Raw genomic sequence first — 18,555 nt, forward strand, 5'->3', positions numbered from 1 at the left:
CCCCACTAAAGCTCTGACTTCCGCAGAAGTGTTACCCCGAGCTACGACCCCCGCAGGGGTCGTCTCACCGTCCCTTCCAGGCCTTAGCAATCTTTATTTATATATATATATATATATATATATATATATATCTATATACACCTGTACATAGATATATATATCTATAATAGCGCTGTCACTCCCCCGCTCCATCTCCTAACGGAGTGTTCCTGGAGCACCTAACTCATCCCGTCACCCTCTAACAGGAGTCTTCACCGTCCAAATCCCCTTTCCCAGACTCCTGCTAGAGTAGGCCAGCTTGCCCTGTTCCCCGGGCGCCGACCCCCGCAGGGGTCAGTCACTGCCCCCCCCAGGCCACTGAAACTCATTATATATGTATATCTATGGACTTTCGTTTATAGATATATATTTATATAGAGCGCTGTCACTCCCCGCTCTATCTCCAGTCAGAGTGTTCCACGAGCATTGACTCCAGCAAGAGTCTGGCCAAACTTGCCACTCACCCTCTAGCAGAAATCACCACCGCCCAAATCACACTTCACGATTTCTGCTAGAGATGGCAAAATAAAATAAAAAATTGCTGCACCCAACTCCCGCAGCGCCCATTCTGACTCACAGAAGTCTCCTGATCACACCCTCCAGGCCTTAGATTACCCCATTATATATATATATATTTATATACTCTCTCATATATACATATATATTTATATATAGCGCTGCCACTTCCCTGCTCTATCTCCATTTGGAGTGTTCCTCGAGCATATTTTTGACTCTTAATGAGCCAACCCCGCCCACCCCTTATGGCCCCCCTTCACTAGTCTCCACCCAACCCCCTCCCCCGCTCTGGCTTCCACAGAAGTCAGTTTCAAACTTTGCTCCAACTGGAGCCCCCTACTCTTTCTTCATTCCTTAATTACTATATCCAGCAGCCGGATATAGTAAAAACTTTCTAGCTTTTTGGGGGAAATTCTTTGAAATACTCGGCTGCTGTCCCGAGCTAGAGGCATTTTTTGGGGAGCGATCGAGACCTACCTGATCTCGGTTCTCCTGATATGCTTCTAGACCGGGCGGGAGCCCTGGGCTCAAATATCTCCGAGCTCAGGGTTCTCTCCCGGGACAGCATGCCAAACCTGCTATAAGTGCCAAGCATATCTAAGTGGGAACTCTTGAAGTGAAGTTTCATAAACTAATTTCGAGAGGAGCACGTGATATGATTGTGCACCGCTGGCCACTCATCCGTAATCAGTAATAATCCAATCAGAATGATCCTAGCTTAGTATAAATGGATCACTTTCTCCTCATTGCACTATCTTCATTTTGGAAGAATCCCCCCTTCCACCCCATCTCCTCCTTTTTCTCCCCTTCTAAAGGGGGAGCGATCGAGACCTACCTGATCTCGGTTCTCCTGATATGCTTCTAGACCGGGCGGGAGCCCTGGGCTCAAATATCTCCGAGCTCAGGGTTCTCTCCCGGGACAGCATGCCAAACCTGCTATAAGTGCCAAGCATATCTAAGTGGGAACTCTTGAAATTGTCATTGTTTAAAAAGATGAGATACATTTTGTTGGACAGTTGCTGTTTTTTTTTTTTTAATTATCAAAATAAAATTCTTAACACCATGAGGCTTTTATGACTTTTTTAGCAAATAAATATAAAAATAAATAGTTCAAACTTGAATAAATACCTATAAGAACTAGATATAATGGAGCAGGAACCTAAAGAGCTGAAATATCCACATCTAATTTGCACAGATGGTGAATCACATAGACTACAAGTGGTATAATGTAGTCAACAAATGCACAGTTGGAATCACAATTTTTCATGGTTAAAAAAGTCATGACTTGTTTGAATTAGGTATTTAGATTCATATGTGCTGAATGGTGACAGTTTATAGGAAAATATTGGAGTGTTTGCTATTTTATTAAAGATAACAGAGTGGCAAACTCTTTAATAGTGTTTTCAGCACTGTCAAAAAATAAGCCATATTGGCTGATGAATATAAAATGTTAAATATCAGCTAGTGTGTACACATTATACAGGCTAGATTGCAGTAATCTGCTGCATCCTCCTTAGGATTCTCCCATAGTTCACCATTCAATACCGCTATCATCCAGTTTAAATAATTTCCCATATTTTACCTGTATTTTTATTTTTTCTATGAAAGGTGGCAGCAACATCACAGAGCCGATCCTCCCTATACTGTATGTGTAATTCTGCCGAACCACCAGGGTGCACCCTTGCTATCTAAAAGTGATATATTTTATAGTCATTGGTGCACACAGATTTCTAATTTTCAGTATGCAAAATCACTATGTTTAAGATCTTGTTTCGTTAAAAATCAGTGATATTCACTGACCAGACAAAGAAACACTGAATTAAATTCCATTGTTCTGTGCCATGTATTTAAAATGATCTTGTATCTTGTTATATGCTTGAACAACTAAATAAATGCTATTTAACTGATTATGTTTAATTACATTAAAATATTAATGCTGTAATAAGAACCTTCTATAGTCACATTACTTTAATTTAAAGTTTATCAGTGGCTGAAAAACACTTGTTGTGCATAAATGCCATTATATTTTGTTTTGAAAGCAGTTTGAAATGTATATAAATGTAGGTGCATTCCCTTTCTTTCATTTCATTAAAGACATGCACCATCACTCTTTCTATGAATAAGTCAATGCATGTAACAGTGACTGACTGTTGGACACACTTCATAGCATAGCGATAAAGAGACGCTGTTCCCAGAGTGGATTCTGTACATGCAATATGAAGAACAATGACAGTGGATACTTTAGCATTTGGATGTGTTTAAACACATGAATACACACAATAGTATGCAGACATGTCTGTCTTGGCATGTTTCATTAAAAAATAATGATAATCTTAAATGAGTATACACAGTCAGGAAAACATTTGAATGCCTGTCATTATAGATCTGTGCATTCACTCTTAAAGTGACACCTCTGTTATTTGATGTTCATTCATTCATTCATTTTCTCTTCGGCTTAGTCCCTTTATTAATCTGGGGTCGCCACAGTGGAATGAACTGCCAACTTATCCAACATAAGTATTATGTACAGGTGAATTGGGTAGTCTAAATTGTCCGTAGTGTATGAGTGTTTGTGGATTTTTCCCAGAGATGGGTTGCGGCTGGAAGGGAATCCGCTGCGTAAAAACGTGCTGGTAAAGGTGGCGGTTCATTCCGCTGTGGCGACCCCAGATTAATAAAGGGACTAAGCCAACAAGAAAATTAAATGAATAAAAACTTTTAAAACACCCAAATAGACTGATTTCACGTGGCCGCCATTTTTAAAGCGAAATCGAGGCTGTGGTGGGAAGAAACACGGAAGTATCATTGGGAGTTACATAGAAACATTGTGTACCTGGCTGTATATCTTATCAGTGAAGAGAAAGTGACACAAATGTATAATTTCACCGCCTTCTAACTGACCCGAAGGTCTGTTCTGAATGAATGGTGAAAATAAAAAGGGATATCAGAGCTCATTTTCTGCTAAGTTAAGGGAAATGGCACTGGTTGGCTAACGTTTTCTTTCCCAAACACACGCTTTAGAAGCCATTTATCAAACTCAAGTTAATGAACTGATTCTTTTACTACATTAGACTTGTCATGATACTTAATTAAAAGAAAACCGTCAATTTCCTGCTCACATTTAAGGTACTGTTGATGGCTTTCTTAAAACCAATGATTTGCAATTGTGTTCACATGCTCAACAGAAATGACTGTGAGTGGCCAAGTAGGTCATCAGTTCACCCTCCGCCATTTACCAAGTACAAACACAGACAAGTTATCTGCTTGATGACTCGACTGATCTTCACAGCTGCTTCACGCTCCAGTGTCCATGTATCTTTGTTTGCACTGGGTGAAAAGAGGTCTGATGAGCACTGGTGAATACTATGGTAAATCAGCTCTGTTTATGAACATACTCAGCGGCGCTTGAATGTTAGTGGAAAATAGACAATTTTAAAACTTCAGTACCGGGACAACACTAATACGTGTGCTGCAGAGGACTGCAGTGTTTTTTCGCTCAGCGGGTTACATAGGCTGAAGCAGGAAAGCGTCTTCACGGTGTTTAACTGGTGCCATGAACTGAAGCGTAGGAGGACACTTGAGCATATTACTCTTAAAGAGATTGTGCAGTTATTTAATGCTAAATTGCTTTTAAATGTTTAAATTAAACTTACTGAATGATATTAAAGTGATGTTTACACCATTTCTCCATTTTGAAATCTCTGCAACAGCAAGAGGCTTGTAGTCCACAGCATGTCACTGCAATGTTTACAGCGCTGGTCCTATATATAATTCTGTGTACTTCCCACCGCAGCCTCGCTTTGGTTCTTTAAAATGGCGGCCGCATGAAATAAGTGTTTATGACTGTGGACACACTATACCTACACCTGTCCAAACAGCTTACAAATTATGATGTTCATCATAGGTGCTCTTTAAATCAGAATGTATAAAAAGTCAATGAGATTTAATGGCTTGATTCAATTTCTTTGTATTTGGCCATTGTTGTTAATGGGCTAAACTGCTTAGTTTTTTTATTGTCTTCTATCATTTGTAATTTAATTTTTTCTTGCAATGAAACAGATTTGGGGTCATTTTGGGATTTGGCGAGGAGTTATTTAGTGCAGGTATGTTAACAAATGGGAGTATACTTACCCGTACTTGAATTATTAAATGAAAGCAGCATTCAGCATGTATTATCTGGAGATGTTTGTCTTTACCTGCTATGCATAATTCTTTCAGTGAACCAGGTGCTAAAACATCACAACAATGCAAATAAACACTACACACTCGCTATGTGGCTGCAGCTCATGCTTTAGTGAATTCCCTGGATATTTCACAGCCCTTATTCTAGCTCTTCTGTCAGTCTGGCACTGTCTCTCTCTCTCTCGCCTTCAGGTTTTTCGTTTTTTAGTCTTTGTGTTGTCTATATTCCCCCTCACTCCTTGGCATCCCTGTCACCTCTGTTATCCAGGTAGCCGTGAGTGGCGGAACAGACAGTTATAGCATAACCTCAGGCTAATGGACCACAGGTGCTCACATTTCTGTAGGATTCCCCCACCAGCCAGGAGCCTTGGGGAAAACTGTGCTTATAAAAAGCCCATCACAGATTCAAACTGCTGCTCCACACTACAAATCCTAGACACCGTCAGTTGAAAAAATCCAAGCCTGATTGTTTTCAGTTTGGCTTTATTATGAATTAACTAAACAAATAATGAAAAAATAGTGTAATGTATTACAATATATTTATCTATAAAGCATCAATATATTTTGTTTCCAGAAAATTCAAATTATTATGTACAAAGTTAACATTATGTAAATATGTTGACTTTGTACTCATCCTTTGTACACATTCTGGAAGGCTTTCCGTCCTATCACATTCTCTCAGAATGATAACTTCCCTCTTCAATACCACTTGTAACTTAGCAACTATCTATTGTACAGCTACAATTCTTCACTCGATAAGTAAATTAGAAAAAAGTTTGAACTACATTTACTTTTCATCAAGCTGAATTACACAAGGTGTTGCGGTGGCCAAGAGGGTAGCATGATCGCCTCACAGCAAGTAGGTCGCTGGTTCAAGCCTCAGCTGTGTCAGTTGGCATTTCTGTGTGGAGTTTGCATGTTCTCCCAGTGTTAGTGTGGGTTTCTTCTGCGTGCTCCGGTTTCCCATAGACATGTGGTACAGGTGAATTGGGTATGCTAAAATTGCCAATAGTGTACATGTGTAAATGAGTGTGTATGGATGTTTCCCTGTGATGGGTTGCAGCTGGAAGGGTATCCGCTGCGTAAAACATATGCTGGATAAGTTGGTGGTTCATTTTGCTGTGGCTAAAATGAATAAATGAATGTATAAGTCAATGAATTAATTCATATTAATTTTTAATTGTAATTGTGACTTCTGAATTTCGATATGTTGCAACTGCTAAAGTCAGATCTGTAAACAAATTTGCAATTCTGACTTTCATACATACAATCATTCATACATCAATTTGACTTATCTACAATTATTGCACATGTGCAGCAGTTTATGATTCTGGTTGCTAATCAGATCAAGGCCCCTTCTCCTTGGCCCTTGAATCAGAGTGTGAGGGGAAGGGCTTCAAAATTTACCCCTTAGAAATGGGACACCATTACAGCACCTGCACACATCTACATATGTTATCGCGATCTCTTGCTTTATATGACATTGATGATCGCGACTGCTGTAGTTATTCTAGTTGTGTTATTTTTCGGTATTTATCTTCAGGAAATCACTAAAGGAAACTTTATCATGTTATCATAACGATCTAATGTTGCAATAAGATCATAACTTTACTGTGCATTTACACTATGGCCATATTCATCTAAACACTCAAAAACAACATTAAAGCAGACACTGTAAAAAAGGTAATTCCCAGCCACTGAACTATTCTGACAGGGTATTCAAGTGTCATCAAATGACAGATGTGAAAGTATGTTGTTGGACTACTATGAAGGAGTTATTACTATGGATTATAGATAGTGAAATTTAGAGCTTTTTATTAAAGCATTTACTTTTAAAGCATGACAGTAAAACACAAACGCGAGAGTACAACAACTCATGAAGACGATAAAAACAGCTGGTAAGTTAACGTTAAGCTAGTTAGGAGCAGTGCAAAAAATTATAAATATATAATAAATGATAAACAATACATTTGACTTGACTTGTTTATAAAGCTAAAAAGGGGAAAAAACATGAAGCTATCATTAGAAAGCAATACTGTGTTTAAATATGTCTGGCAGACAACAGCGCAATACTTGTTGTATTCTTTATTTGTGTTTAAGGCCTGGATATCTGTAAACAATTTTGCACAGAATATATATTCAAATATTGCAAAAAAAGGACATTGTGATGTTTTAAAGAATAGTGTTGGAGATTTACCTACCCTTTAATGTTCTCATATTTATGAAAAATATTTGTAGAAGATGTGATAGTCTCATTAAAAAAATCAATACGTTTAATTTTAATCTTTATTTTATACATATAGCTTTATATAGGCTATATTTGTATTTATTTGATATTTTTCCATTTCAAGATTTGTATATTTGTGAGCACCAATTCTTACAGAAAATAGATTCTGATACTGTTAAACATTACACTGTTAAATAAATCTTCACTGTGAAGTAATGAATTGGAAATTACATTATTTTATTTTATTCAGGTTGCAGCTGAAAGGGCATCCGCTGCGTTAAATGTGCTGGATAAGTTGGCGGTTCATTCTGCTGTGGCGACCCCGGATTAATAAAGGGACTAAGCCTAAAAAGAAAATGAATGATTATAGTCAGTCATGAACAGAAGTGGGTTGGTCTAAAGCCTGATTTATACTTCTGCGTCAAGAGGCCGGCGTAACCCACGGCGCATGCAACGCGCATGGCTGTGCATTTATACTTCTGCGCACTGTCTCTGTTGGTCTGCATTAACACTTCCGAAACGCTAGCTAGTCTTAAAACTTCAGGGCTGAAAAGGAGTTCCACTCCGGACCAATTCTAAGGTGTAGAATTGTAATTAGGCCTAAGTGTTTACATGTCCTCTCAAACTCATTAAAGAAGGTCTACAACACCCCTTTTACCAAATTTCATTCTGACCTATAACGGGTATGTGAGGACTTCAGTCTAATCAAATCTGATTACTAACAGATTTCGATGTCAACTTTGCCAGTTCGTCCAGTCCATTGCTCAAAATTCAACAGGAAATATGTCAACCACTTTTGATATATAGCATCTTTAAACTAGGACCTTTTCATCTTTTTTCTCCAAAAGGATTCTGCCATTGTGCATTAAAGTACTATACATTTATGAAAATGTCACAAAATGCCATTTTCCTCCCTTGATCTCTTGTTCCCCATTCACAATCGCCATTCTCCATTCATTTATTAAATGGCAAAGAAATACCAGCAATTTGGTAATTAAAGGTTTTCATGTAAATCCCATTCTTTTTAAATGTTTTCCCAAAGCATCATGAAAACAAGAAAGAATCCGGCACTCTAAAACCCAATAAAACACTTACAAAAATAGGTCATGGCAGTCAAACGGATGCTAATGTTTTGCTACCCTTTTTTCATACAGTATAAACAAACCTCTAAGGGAAACTCTGAGTGCCGTGGTGTATGTGTGTGTGTGAGGTTTTTGCACCCCCCCCCCCCCTTCCCCCTTCACTGGAGACGCTCCTTTATCAAAGCCGAGTCGATGGGAGGCCGGACGGGCACCGTTTTCTCTGCCAGTCAGCTTAAATTGCATGCAGCTGCAGCGCCAGCTTAGTCAGGTACAGCGTTTTGGAAGAAGACTGGGGGAGTTAAATATAGCAGCAACCAACCAGTTATGCTTCGACACACCACAAACCCACCTAAGGAATGCATCCAAAACCCGAACACCAAGACAAAAGCACATGCATCCCACAACCTGACTAATCGCGGGCATATTGTAGGCTTGGTGCGGCGAAAACATGAATACTGCATGTGTTTGTACAGCTACATGAGCACCCACGCACAATTCCTCCAAACACGCACGCACACACACACACATTATTTTTCATGGTTGCCCACGCACACCCACATTTCTTATTCTGTCCTGTGCCCGACTGACAGAGAAATCAAGAAATGTTGTGTGTGGTTTTTAACACGCGTGTTTCAAGGGACTACAATTGCCAGAAGACACCCGTCCCACTTGACTTTTGAAGTACAGTAAATAAACATTGACTGTAAATTTAAGGCTCATTTGTATTTTTTGTGGATTTATGATTTAAAAGTGTATTATAAAAAAAAATGAATAAATGTTTAAATAATATTTTATAAATGTAATCACATTAACATGTAACTCCTTTTTTATTTCTTGGATTCATATAAGTGATTCTCATTTAAAATATCTTTCACACAAACACACAGAACATGCAGATTTCATACTTGTATAACAGTCTTTCTGGCTTTCATGTTCACATACGCTACTCCATGTTGTACTGTAACATGATTAAAAGTGCAGCCGTTCCTTTTGATTTATACAATCCATGCAATGAATACTTTAGGTGAACTGTTCCCTTGAATATTTAATAATGCATTTTATATGGAAGCTCCATATTGAACAGAAGTCTATCTTCTATCAGCTTGAATTGCAAACTGAAGCACAATAAAGTATTATCAAGTCCAGCAGTTCATTAATCATTGAAATGGAGGTGGAGGAGGAGAGACTTCACTCATTATAAAAGATAAATGAACACGAGGTTAAAACACTGGTCTCCATCAGTCCGGATGACAACACGACACGCGGTGGGACACAAGAACATTGAGAGTGAGATGAGATTATAGGCACTGGAAAATCAGTAAAGGTGTTCCGTTCCTTAAGTAGAACAGTTTTCACTGTCAGCATTTTTTTTTTTTTTTGCAGCATAAGGCAAGTCATTGGACAACAGCGGTTTATAGTGAAAAAAAAAATAAATAAAAATAATTTTTTTTTATATATATATATATATATATATGGGCATTCGCTGCGTAAACACACACACACACACATATATATATATATATATATATATATATATATATATATATATATGTATATATATATATATATATATATATATATATATATATATATATATATATATATATATATATATATATATATATATATATATATATATACATATACACTGTCCACTTTATTAGGTACACCTTACTAGTACCAGGTTGGACCCAGTTTTGCCTCCAGAACTGCCTTACTGCCAAACTCTTGTTCCACCACATCCCAAAGGTGCTCTGTTGGACTGAGTTCTAGTAACTGTGGAGGCCATTTGGGTACAGTGAACTCATTGTCATGTTCAAGAAATCAGATTCGCGCTTTATGACATGGCATGTTATCATGCTGAAAGATGGGAAGATGGGAATACTGTGGTCATAAAAGAATGGACATGGTCAGCAACAATACTCAAGTAGGCTGTGGCATTGACACATTGCTCAATTAGTACTAATGGGCCCAAAGTATGTCAGGAAAATATCCCCACACCAATACACCACCACCACCAGCCTGAACCATTGATATATGGCAGGAGGGATCCATGCTTTCATGTTGTTGTTGCTAAATTCTGGCCTTACCATTCGAATGTGGCCATTCTCCTCTGGCATTAAAAAGCACCCACAGAATTGCAGCTCACTGGATATTTTATCTATTTGTACAATTCTCTGTAAACCCTTGAGATTGTTGTGCGTGAAAATCCCGGTAGATAAGCAGTTTCTGAAATACTGACCCGCCCGTCTAGTAAAAACAGCCATGCCACATTCAAAGTCACTTAAATCACGTTTTCCCTATTCTAATCCTCGGTTTGAACTGCAGCAGATCGTCTTGACCATGTCTACATGCCTAAATGCATTGAGTTTCTGCCATGTGATTGGTTGATAAGAAATTTGCGTTACCGAGCAGCTGGACAAGTGTACCTAATAAAGTGGCCTGTGAATGTGCATATGATAGATGGATGGATGGATGGATGGATGGATGGATGGATGGATGGATGGATGGATGGATGGATGACTGGATGGATGGATATATGGATGGATGGATGGATGGTGATGTGTTCAATACTTATTTTCCCCGCTGTAGCTGTGTGTACTCAACAAACATCTTAAATAATACACCATTTCCAGGAAAACTTTACAGTTTTGTATCTCCAACAGCAGAAAAAGTGCCAGAGGCTTGACTAAAAGTCGGGCCGCCTTCATCATTTAATCGCTGAATGCATTTTGGACGGCTGTCTGATCTCAACAGTGTCTTCAGTTTTTAAGAGTCTCCGTCACCTGTCAGCTTGCCATCTGTGAGCTCTGATTTAGCGCCAGCAGGACGATGGCGGTTAGGGCACTCTGTGTAATTCAGAGCTGTCCTTAGATCTGTCACATTAAACGTGTCCTCGCCAGACTCCACACAACAGTCTGTTTAACAAAAAGTGGCAGCCAAACTTGCATCTAGGATGGCGGAGCTCCAGGAGGAAGCATGAGATTGACGGCTGTTTCAGGGTCAGTGCAACAGACTGTTTTAAATGAACCATGTGATTCGCATACTGTAGGGTGTGCTCGAAAGATGCACTCCAGTGTAGCGGTGCTAATTTTGAAAGCAGATCTTGATTTGGTTTTAGTCTTACTCTTTGAATATATTTAGTTTATCATATTTTAGTCTTCTAAAAATCATTGTAGTTTTGGTTGACTACACTTTTAGTTCGATTTTAAATCTACTCTACATTTACACTGTAAAAAGTAATCACTCAATCTACTTGAAGCATGCTTGTAAACTTTACAAATTTTGGCAAACTTGGTGAACTTTAACATGGATCCAGTAGATAAACTAAACAACTTTGGTAAACAGTTCTGAAGTTCATCAAGTTAGTTCGACTAAAGGTTGGAGCCGTCTAATAGCACAAATTGGTCAGCAGGTGGAGTATGATCTGCACATGGCATAGTTTCAACAAAATACTGGAAATACCCCTCAGAGATTTTGGTCCATATGGACATGATAGCATCACATGAAGCATGAAGCGAAACTCTCGGTCCACTACATCACAAAGGTGCTCTATTGGATTGAGATCTGGTGACTGTGGAGACCATTTTTGTACAGTGAACTCACTGTCATGTTCAAGATAACAGTCTAAGATGATTCGTGCTTTAGACAGACAGACAGACAGACAGACAGACAGACAGACAGACAGACAGACAGACAGACAGACAGAGAGACATACATACAGACAGACAGATAAAGGTTGAATGTAATGACAAGCACAAAACCTGAAAACTGAAAACTTTTCTAAAACATCTAGTTTCTAAAACATTTCCACTAGTGATTTAGTATTTCTTTATATATATATTTTACTAATGCTGCTCAAATTCATCATTAATATACTGACACAGAAACATATATTTTGTACTTATGTAAATTATAAAACTATGATTAAGTTTGATGTCTCCATTCATATTCACAGAAGCAGCAAAGGTTTATTTATTTATTGATTGTGGATTTTACCCATTAGTGAATCAATAAAATAAACAATCAACACCTTTGAAAAAACTGTGTAGCATAGAATTCAAAGAATGCATTCATAGAATATGAGTAAAAGCCGGTCTCTGCATACGGTCTCAGCATTAAGCTTTTAAATGGTAAAAGTCAGTTTAATCATCTCAAATAACATTGCTTTGGATTCATATAGGGCTGCTTGATATTAGAAAAATCCGACATTGCGATATTTTGTATTTCTGTGATATATAATTGCGATTATAATACAATTTTATCAGATGAATTGAATAGCTATTTTGGAAACAATTTTATCATTTTCAATGGATTGGTATGATTTTGAAAGGGAACAAATCATGAATGAAATGTACAGTAGTATGTAAATATAAGATAAATAAACAGTGCTTTATGGTTTTCAGGGTGTAGTCAAATTGTATTCAGTTACAGAAATTGAAAAAAGCCCAACTTAAAATAAGATTGCAAAGACTTTACTGTTCAAACAGTTTAATGAAATTATCTTCGATTAAATATTGTGTCTGAATGCTCTTCAGTGTTTAATGGCAAATGCAAGCTCTACACATCTAGTTTCACGCTGTATTAATGTTTTTCAGTAAGATTTATTAACAAAATATATAACAGAAGCCTGGTATTTAATAAAGAAATTTTTAATAAAGAAGAAAAAAAAGAAAAAAGAAGAAAAGAAACAAATTTAATAAAGAAGTTCTTGATGAAACTTGGAATGAATGTCTAGAAAAGATGCATGATTGTTCAATAAACGCGACATTCATTCATTCATACATACATTTATTTTCTTTTTGGTTCAGTCCCTTTATTAATCTAGGGTCACCTCAGCGGAATGAACCACCAACTTATCCAGCACATGTTTTACGCAGCTGATGCCTTTCCACCCGCAACCCATCCCTGAGAAACATCCATACACATTTACACTCATACACTACGGACCATTTAGCCTACCCAATTCACCTGTACTGCATGTCTATGGACAGTGGGGGAAACCGGAGCACCTGGAGGAAACCCACAGGGATGCAAGGAAAACAGGCAAACTGCACACAGAAATGCCAACTGACCCAGCCAAAGCTCAAACCAGCAACCTTCTTGCTGTGAGGCGACAGCACTACCTACTGCGCCACTGTGTCGACACCCGAGAGACAGGATAACACAATTTAAAGTAATTCATAGGAAGTATGATTCAAAAACTAAACAAAGTAAAATATTGAATTCTATTTCCCCTATCTGGAACTGATGTAAAGTAGAACCATATGTTTTGGTTTTGTCCTAAACCAGGGGTGTCCAAGCTCGGTCCTGGAGGACCTGTGTCCTGCATATTTTAGTTTCAGCCCCAATTAAACTCACCTTAACCAGCTAATCAAGTTCTTTCAAGGTTTACTAGCTTCCAGACAGGTGTGTTAAGGGAAGTTGGAGCTAAACTATGCAGGGCACCGGCCCTCCAGGACCGAGTTTGGATACTCCTGTCCTAAACTCTTTAATTTCTGGAATAATATCTATGATTACTTTGACCATTGTCTTGCAATTCTTGGATATTCTGACATTAGACCTTTTTCCAAAATCCCAGAAATATCCCCATTTGATAGGCCTAACTCTTGCGGAAAAAAAGGATACTTTTAAACTGGAAAACTTCTGATCCTCCATATTTCAAAGAGTGGATGGGTGAATTGTAACAAGTCATTCAGCTGGAGAGGATACACTCCTCGGAACTAAAACCTCAACACTAATTTCAAACTGTATGGCAACCTTTTCCAAATTCCCTCAAAACTGGTTAGTTCTATGTCAATGATTTGTTGGAACAAATAATCATACTCTGATAATAACATTTTAAATTATAATTGATTTGATTGGTAAATAAATACCCCCATTTGTTTGTTATTAATTCACTTAAATTAATTTATTTTTATTTTCTGACTTATCGCTAGGGTAGCTATGTTTATACCAGTGTATTTCTCTAGTACCTTTTTTTGTATTTAAAAGAGAAAAAAGCTTCAATAAAATGTATAAAAATAAAGCCCAGAAAAGTTTTAAAACTGAAAAAAATTAAAAGAATTGAATTCGACATGATTGAATAGAATTTGAGAAAGAATTAAACATTTCATAGGGCCCAACAGCTTAGGTAAGAAGTCATGGCACAGCCATGAATCTATTTATTTTTTTTTGTATGTACACTAACCTGCTAAGTGAGAAGGACACGCAACAATGACAGCTTTACAAGAGACCGTGCCTGCAGATGTCGTAACTTTTATGTTCTCTGAATCCTGTAAGAGAAAAGTATATTAGAATTTATTATAAAAATTGAAACCCAACACAGACCGCTATTGTGAGGTTTCAGCTACCTGAAATGCCAAGGACAATAACACAATGACATGCTGTGGACAAAACACGTAGACTACGATATAACACAACTGTTACATGAACTTTATTGGTCCTTGCATGGGGGGTAATTTATTAAAGTTTAGGTTTAAGATAAGGAAGGCATTCCGCCCATATATCCAGGATTTAGTGAAAAAGAAGGCATGCTCATATTCAGAACATAATGAATACATTTTTAATCAAATCTATGATAGGTATGTCTCTTCAGTGAAAGTTATGTCAAGACAAGTCACCTTTCGTTTATTTATAAAGCACACCATATAATTTTTTTTTCCAAGGCAGCCTCTCTATAATAATCAATATAACCATCATCAAATATGAAACAGATTCCTCTCTAAAGCAGCTCCTAACATATGCTAATGCCATTAATTAGTTCAATATTAGTTGGTTCAAATCGGTTCAAAGCTCTACAAAAGACAACAGTGTTGTTATTCACTAAAAAAATGTTTCAATCTTTATTAGTAATATTTTTAGATTATCAATTTCTCAAAGCTTTCGCAAATAATCCTCACTGCTGACCAGATATAAATGAATACATGATGTTACAGTATGTACTGCACGACCTCCAAAGGCGCTATAGAAAAATGTGTAACTTTGCATAGATTCCTTTAATAGATAACTATTATCAATGGAGACTGACTACTAAATAGCTACTAAATAATCACCAGGAGGTTCAGAAATGTTAAAGGTGCCGTAGGTGATCTGCCAAAATGCTAACTGTTAGCATGATAGCTTTGAAAACACAATCCCTTCCCTTCCGTCCAAAGCCATGCCTCCTGAAATCACGAACGTGCACCATAAAGATGGCAGTTAGAAAACTTTATAGTACTTTATGTTACTTCAATTCTGAACAAGAAACTATATTATATCTAGCACATTTTCAGTTGTGTAGCAAGCAAAACTTGTCATATGTGCAATTTTTCATGCATGCAAGGATTGCTGGTCTTACTTTCTCACAAGCCTTGTCCTAAATCCACTATGCAGTGGTTGGCTGGTGGCATTACACTTATTACTAAGCCATACTTACATGCTCTTTCAGACTAAATATTTAAAGTAGCATAGTAAACAATATCAGGAGGGCATTACAGGTTGTCATTGTTGAAAAATGAACCAATGTAATGTGGATAAAAAACCAAGTTCACCACCTCAGTAAAGCAGGCTAGGCGGAATAGTGCTATTTACTTATAAACTATACAAATCTAGATTGCATCTACATTAACGATGCTGTAAAAGGCACTTTATGAAATTGAAAATAGTCACATCAATCTTTTGACGGAAGATTATAACACTTCTGTGCAAATAGCCCATTCATAAAACAACACAATCTACTTAAGCTTTGCGTGACTAAAAGAGTTTTAAAACATAACATCAGCCCTGGTGTCATCCTTCCTCCAGCATGTAAAAGTAACTCTAATACTGATTTGGGATTTTAAAAAGTTTTGATTCAGCATTTGTTTTTACGGTGGGTCTGTCTGTGTGAGCTGGTGCGCATATGTACAAATCAGCATTTGTTGACAGACAGTTTGGGATACTCATCATAAATATGGGAATTATTGGCCAGACAAATTTTAACTGGACTTATGCTAAATTTTCTAAAGACAATCACTTACTGCACCTTTAAGCTGAGCTATGTGAACAAGGAAAACACTTTAAACCTGTCTTTAAACAGCTGGGTAATGCTTCTTACCCAAATCATAAACAAATAACAGATGGCTCTCTTAACAAGTCACATTTAGATGGAGAATTTTTTTTTATATAAAATCATCAATAAACTTAAATTTATTATGAAGTTGTCCCTACATTACTGTTCAAAGGCTTGGAGCCAAGTTTTGTTGCTGTTGTTTCCACCTTTTTTAATGAATACTTTTGCTCAGCACCGATGCATGGATGTTAAAAGTGACATTAAATACATTTATAAAGAAAATATTTATACTTCTGTTTATTTTCTTTGAACTGTGCTTTCATTGATCCTAAAAGTATATCAGTTTATTTAAACATTGATTATATATATATATATATATATATATATATATATATATATATATATATATATATATATATATATATATATTTATTTATTTATTTATTTATTTATTTATTTATTTATTAAGGTTAGGTTTAATATTATTTCAGAAGGATCATAAGTCACTGACAAAACTGCTGGTTTAATTATTTATGAAATGCAGAAAATTCCATTAGACAATAAATAAATTACAGTGCCTAGACTCTCATTGAATATGGACAATTTATTTTGTGAAAAAATGGCTTTAATAAACATTCTTTGAAACAATTTTAATATTTGTTACTATTCTTTACTATAAAAAATAACAACTTTGATTTCAAACCAGACAAACTGACTACACCTTACATCAAATTACAAGTAAATAAATTTTTTTTTCAATAAGTTCTCCAGTTAATTACATTTTTTTTTTCATTTAAATGTCCATTTGTGGGAAAACTCCTCCTCTTATGAATATGTTGTAAGTTATCTTAGCCATGCAATTAAACTGAATATGCTAATAAAAACAAGGTCATCATGTTTCTCATTTAGATTCAGAGATATGTCTGCTATTTTAGCTTATTATGTCTTTAAATATAATATTGCCTACATATTTATATTTGACATTCATAACAGGACTTTGATAGTCAAAAATATTCTTATATTCAAAAAACTGCTCCATGGGTGCTTCTGCTCCTTTACTAATAAAGTCTAATTATCAGAGCAGGATGAATAACATGTTATCGACATCCACTATACATTTCCCAGCTCCCCTTCACTGCGGTCCTCATAAATACATGAGATGGGTCAATGAGTACATTTTGATAAACAGTGGGGGTGAGTGAAACTTTCTACTCAGCCATGTCAGTGTAACACCATTAAGATGGCTAATGGATTTTACCTCTCTATGTGTGAGAGCGACATCATAGACTAATTCCCCAACGTGAGGCTTTCAAAAGATTTTGTGTCACCAATTCTCAAATGAGAGCCATCTAATGGAGTGGATTTGATTTAGGTTATCTAAATATTTTAGTCATGACAAGCACTTCTGTATAATACAGGAATTAAAAAAAAAGCAGTGCAAACAAATGAAGAAAAAAAAAGCACACAGTGGGCCACATTTCTTGGTATCCTTACAGTGTGCGGTTTAAAGGAAAGGAAGTTATGAGTGGCGCCACTGGTGGAGAAATGCTCATTATTTCAGTGTCAAGCGTGCACTGATGGAGTCGTTACCTGACATATGGCCGTTACGGCAGCGCCAAGTCGAACTCGATCTGAACCGATCTGCTCCACCAGCATTTTTGACAGCTGCTGAGTGCCACCCTGTGGAGAGAGAAGACTATCACACCAACCCGTGCACAAACGAGCAATATGGCAAGCTGTTTTAACATTTACAGTGTCCCTGTGGCTTAAACAGTAGTCCTCATGACCCACAGCTCTGCATATTTTCCAGGTCTCTCTTATTTAACTCACCTCATTCAGCTTAACTGTTCATTCGAAGAGCTCCATCTATAAACTGTAGGTGCATTTGATAAAGCATCCCAAAAGAGGGTTCAGTCCTCTGTAGATAATAGAAGCCAGAGAGCTGACATCAAAGATGTACTAGCTTCCTTGTCAATCAATTGTGGAGTTCCACAAGGAAGTATTTGAGGTCCATTATTTTTTTATTTTATAGATTAATTATTTAAAAGTAGCATGTTCAGTGGAACTATATCTTTATGCTGATGATGCCACATTTTTAGTATTTCATCAAGGCAAAAATCCTTGCAAGAAATCATGCGTTTACAGTTAAAAATGTGTACAACTGTTTTTTTGGATAACAAACTATTGTTACACTATAGGTAAAACAGGGGCTATTTTTTGCTTCAAGATTAAAATTAAAGAAAGATGTGGTTAGGATTAATGATTTGAGTAAAAAAAAAATTTGTAAATGACTCGAGATGTTTATTATATATAAAATTATCAAGCGATGTTACGGCAAGAAAGGTTTTTACAAAGATATGTGGAAAAATTAAAGAGCCCCTGTTTTAGATGTTTGAAAAGGACCTTTCATGTAATGTGTAAGAGCTGTAAGTGAAGTAAAATATCCAGCTAAGGCTTAAATCTGAAAGTGGACAGTG

General features: G+C 36.7%; 1 protein-coding gene and 1 long non-coding RNA gene across 3 annotated transcripts in view; both read right to left on the reverse strand.

The window, feature by feature from the left end:
• si:ch211-127i16.2 overlaps positions 1-18,555 on the reverse strand; it is an 83,910-nt gene that overhangs the window by 51,385 nt on the left and 13,970 nt on the right. For both annotated transcript variants that reach the window (XR_015500993.1, XM_087270450.1), the window contains 2 exons: positions 17,669-17,758; positions 14,237-14,321 (listed from right to left, as the gene is read on the reverse strand). Coding sequence is in view for 1 of the 2 variants with exons in the window: in XM_087270450.1 (XP_087126576.1) it covers positions 14,237-14,321; positions 17,669-17,758 (175 nt within the window). In the remaining variant the exon portion in view is untranslated. The remainder of the gene's footprint in view (positions 1-14,236; positions 14,322-17,668; positions 17,759-18,555) is intronic.
• LOC147842038 (uncharacterized) lies at positions 1,591-9,296 on the reverse strand. The gene is made up of 5 exons (XR_015501003.1): positions 7,486-9,296; positions 6,350-7,360; positions 5,692-6,236; positions 3,302-5,638; positions 1,591-3,027 (listed from the first exon to the last, which is right to left on the reverse strand). It is a non-coding gene; the product is annotated as an uncharacterized LOC147842038 (long non-coding RNA).

Source organism: Danio rerio, chromosome 10, assembly GCF_052040795.2.
Source record: "Danio rerio strain M-AB ecotype USA chromosome 10, GRCz13ab, whole genome shotgun sequence".
NCBI lineage: Eukaryota > Metazoa > Chordata > Actinopteri > Cypriniformes > Danionidae > Danio > Danio rerio.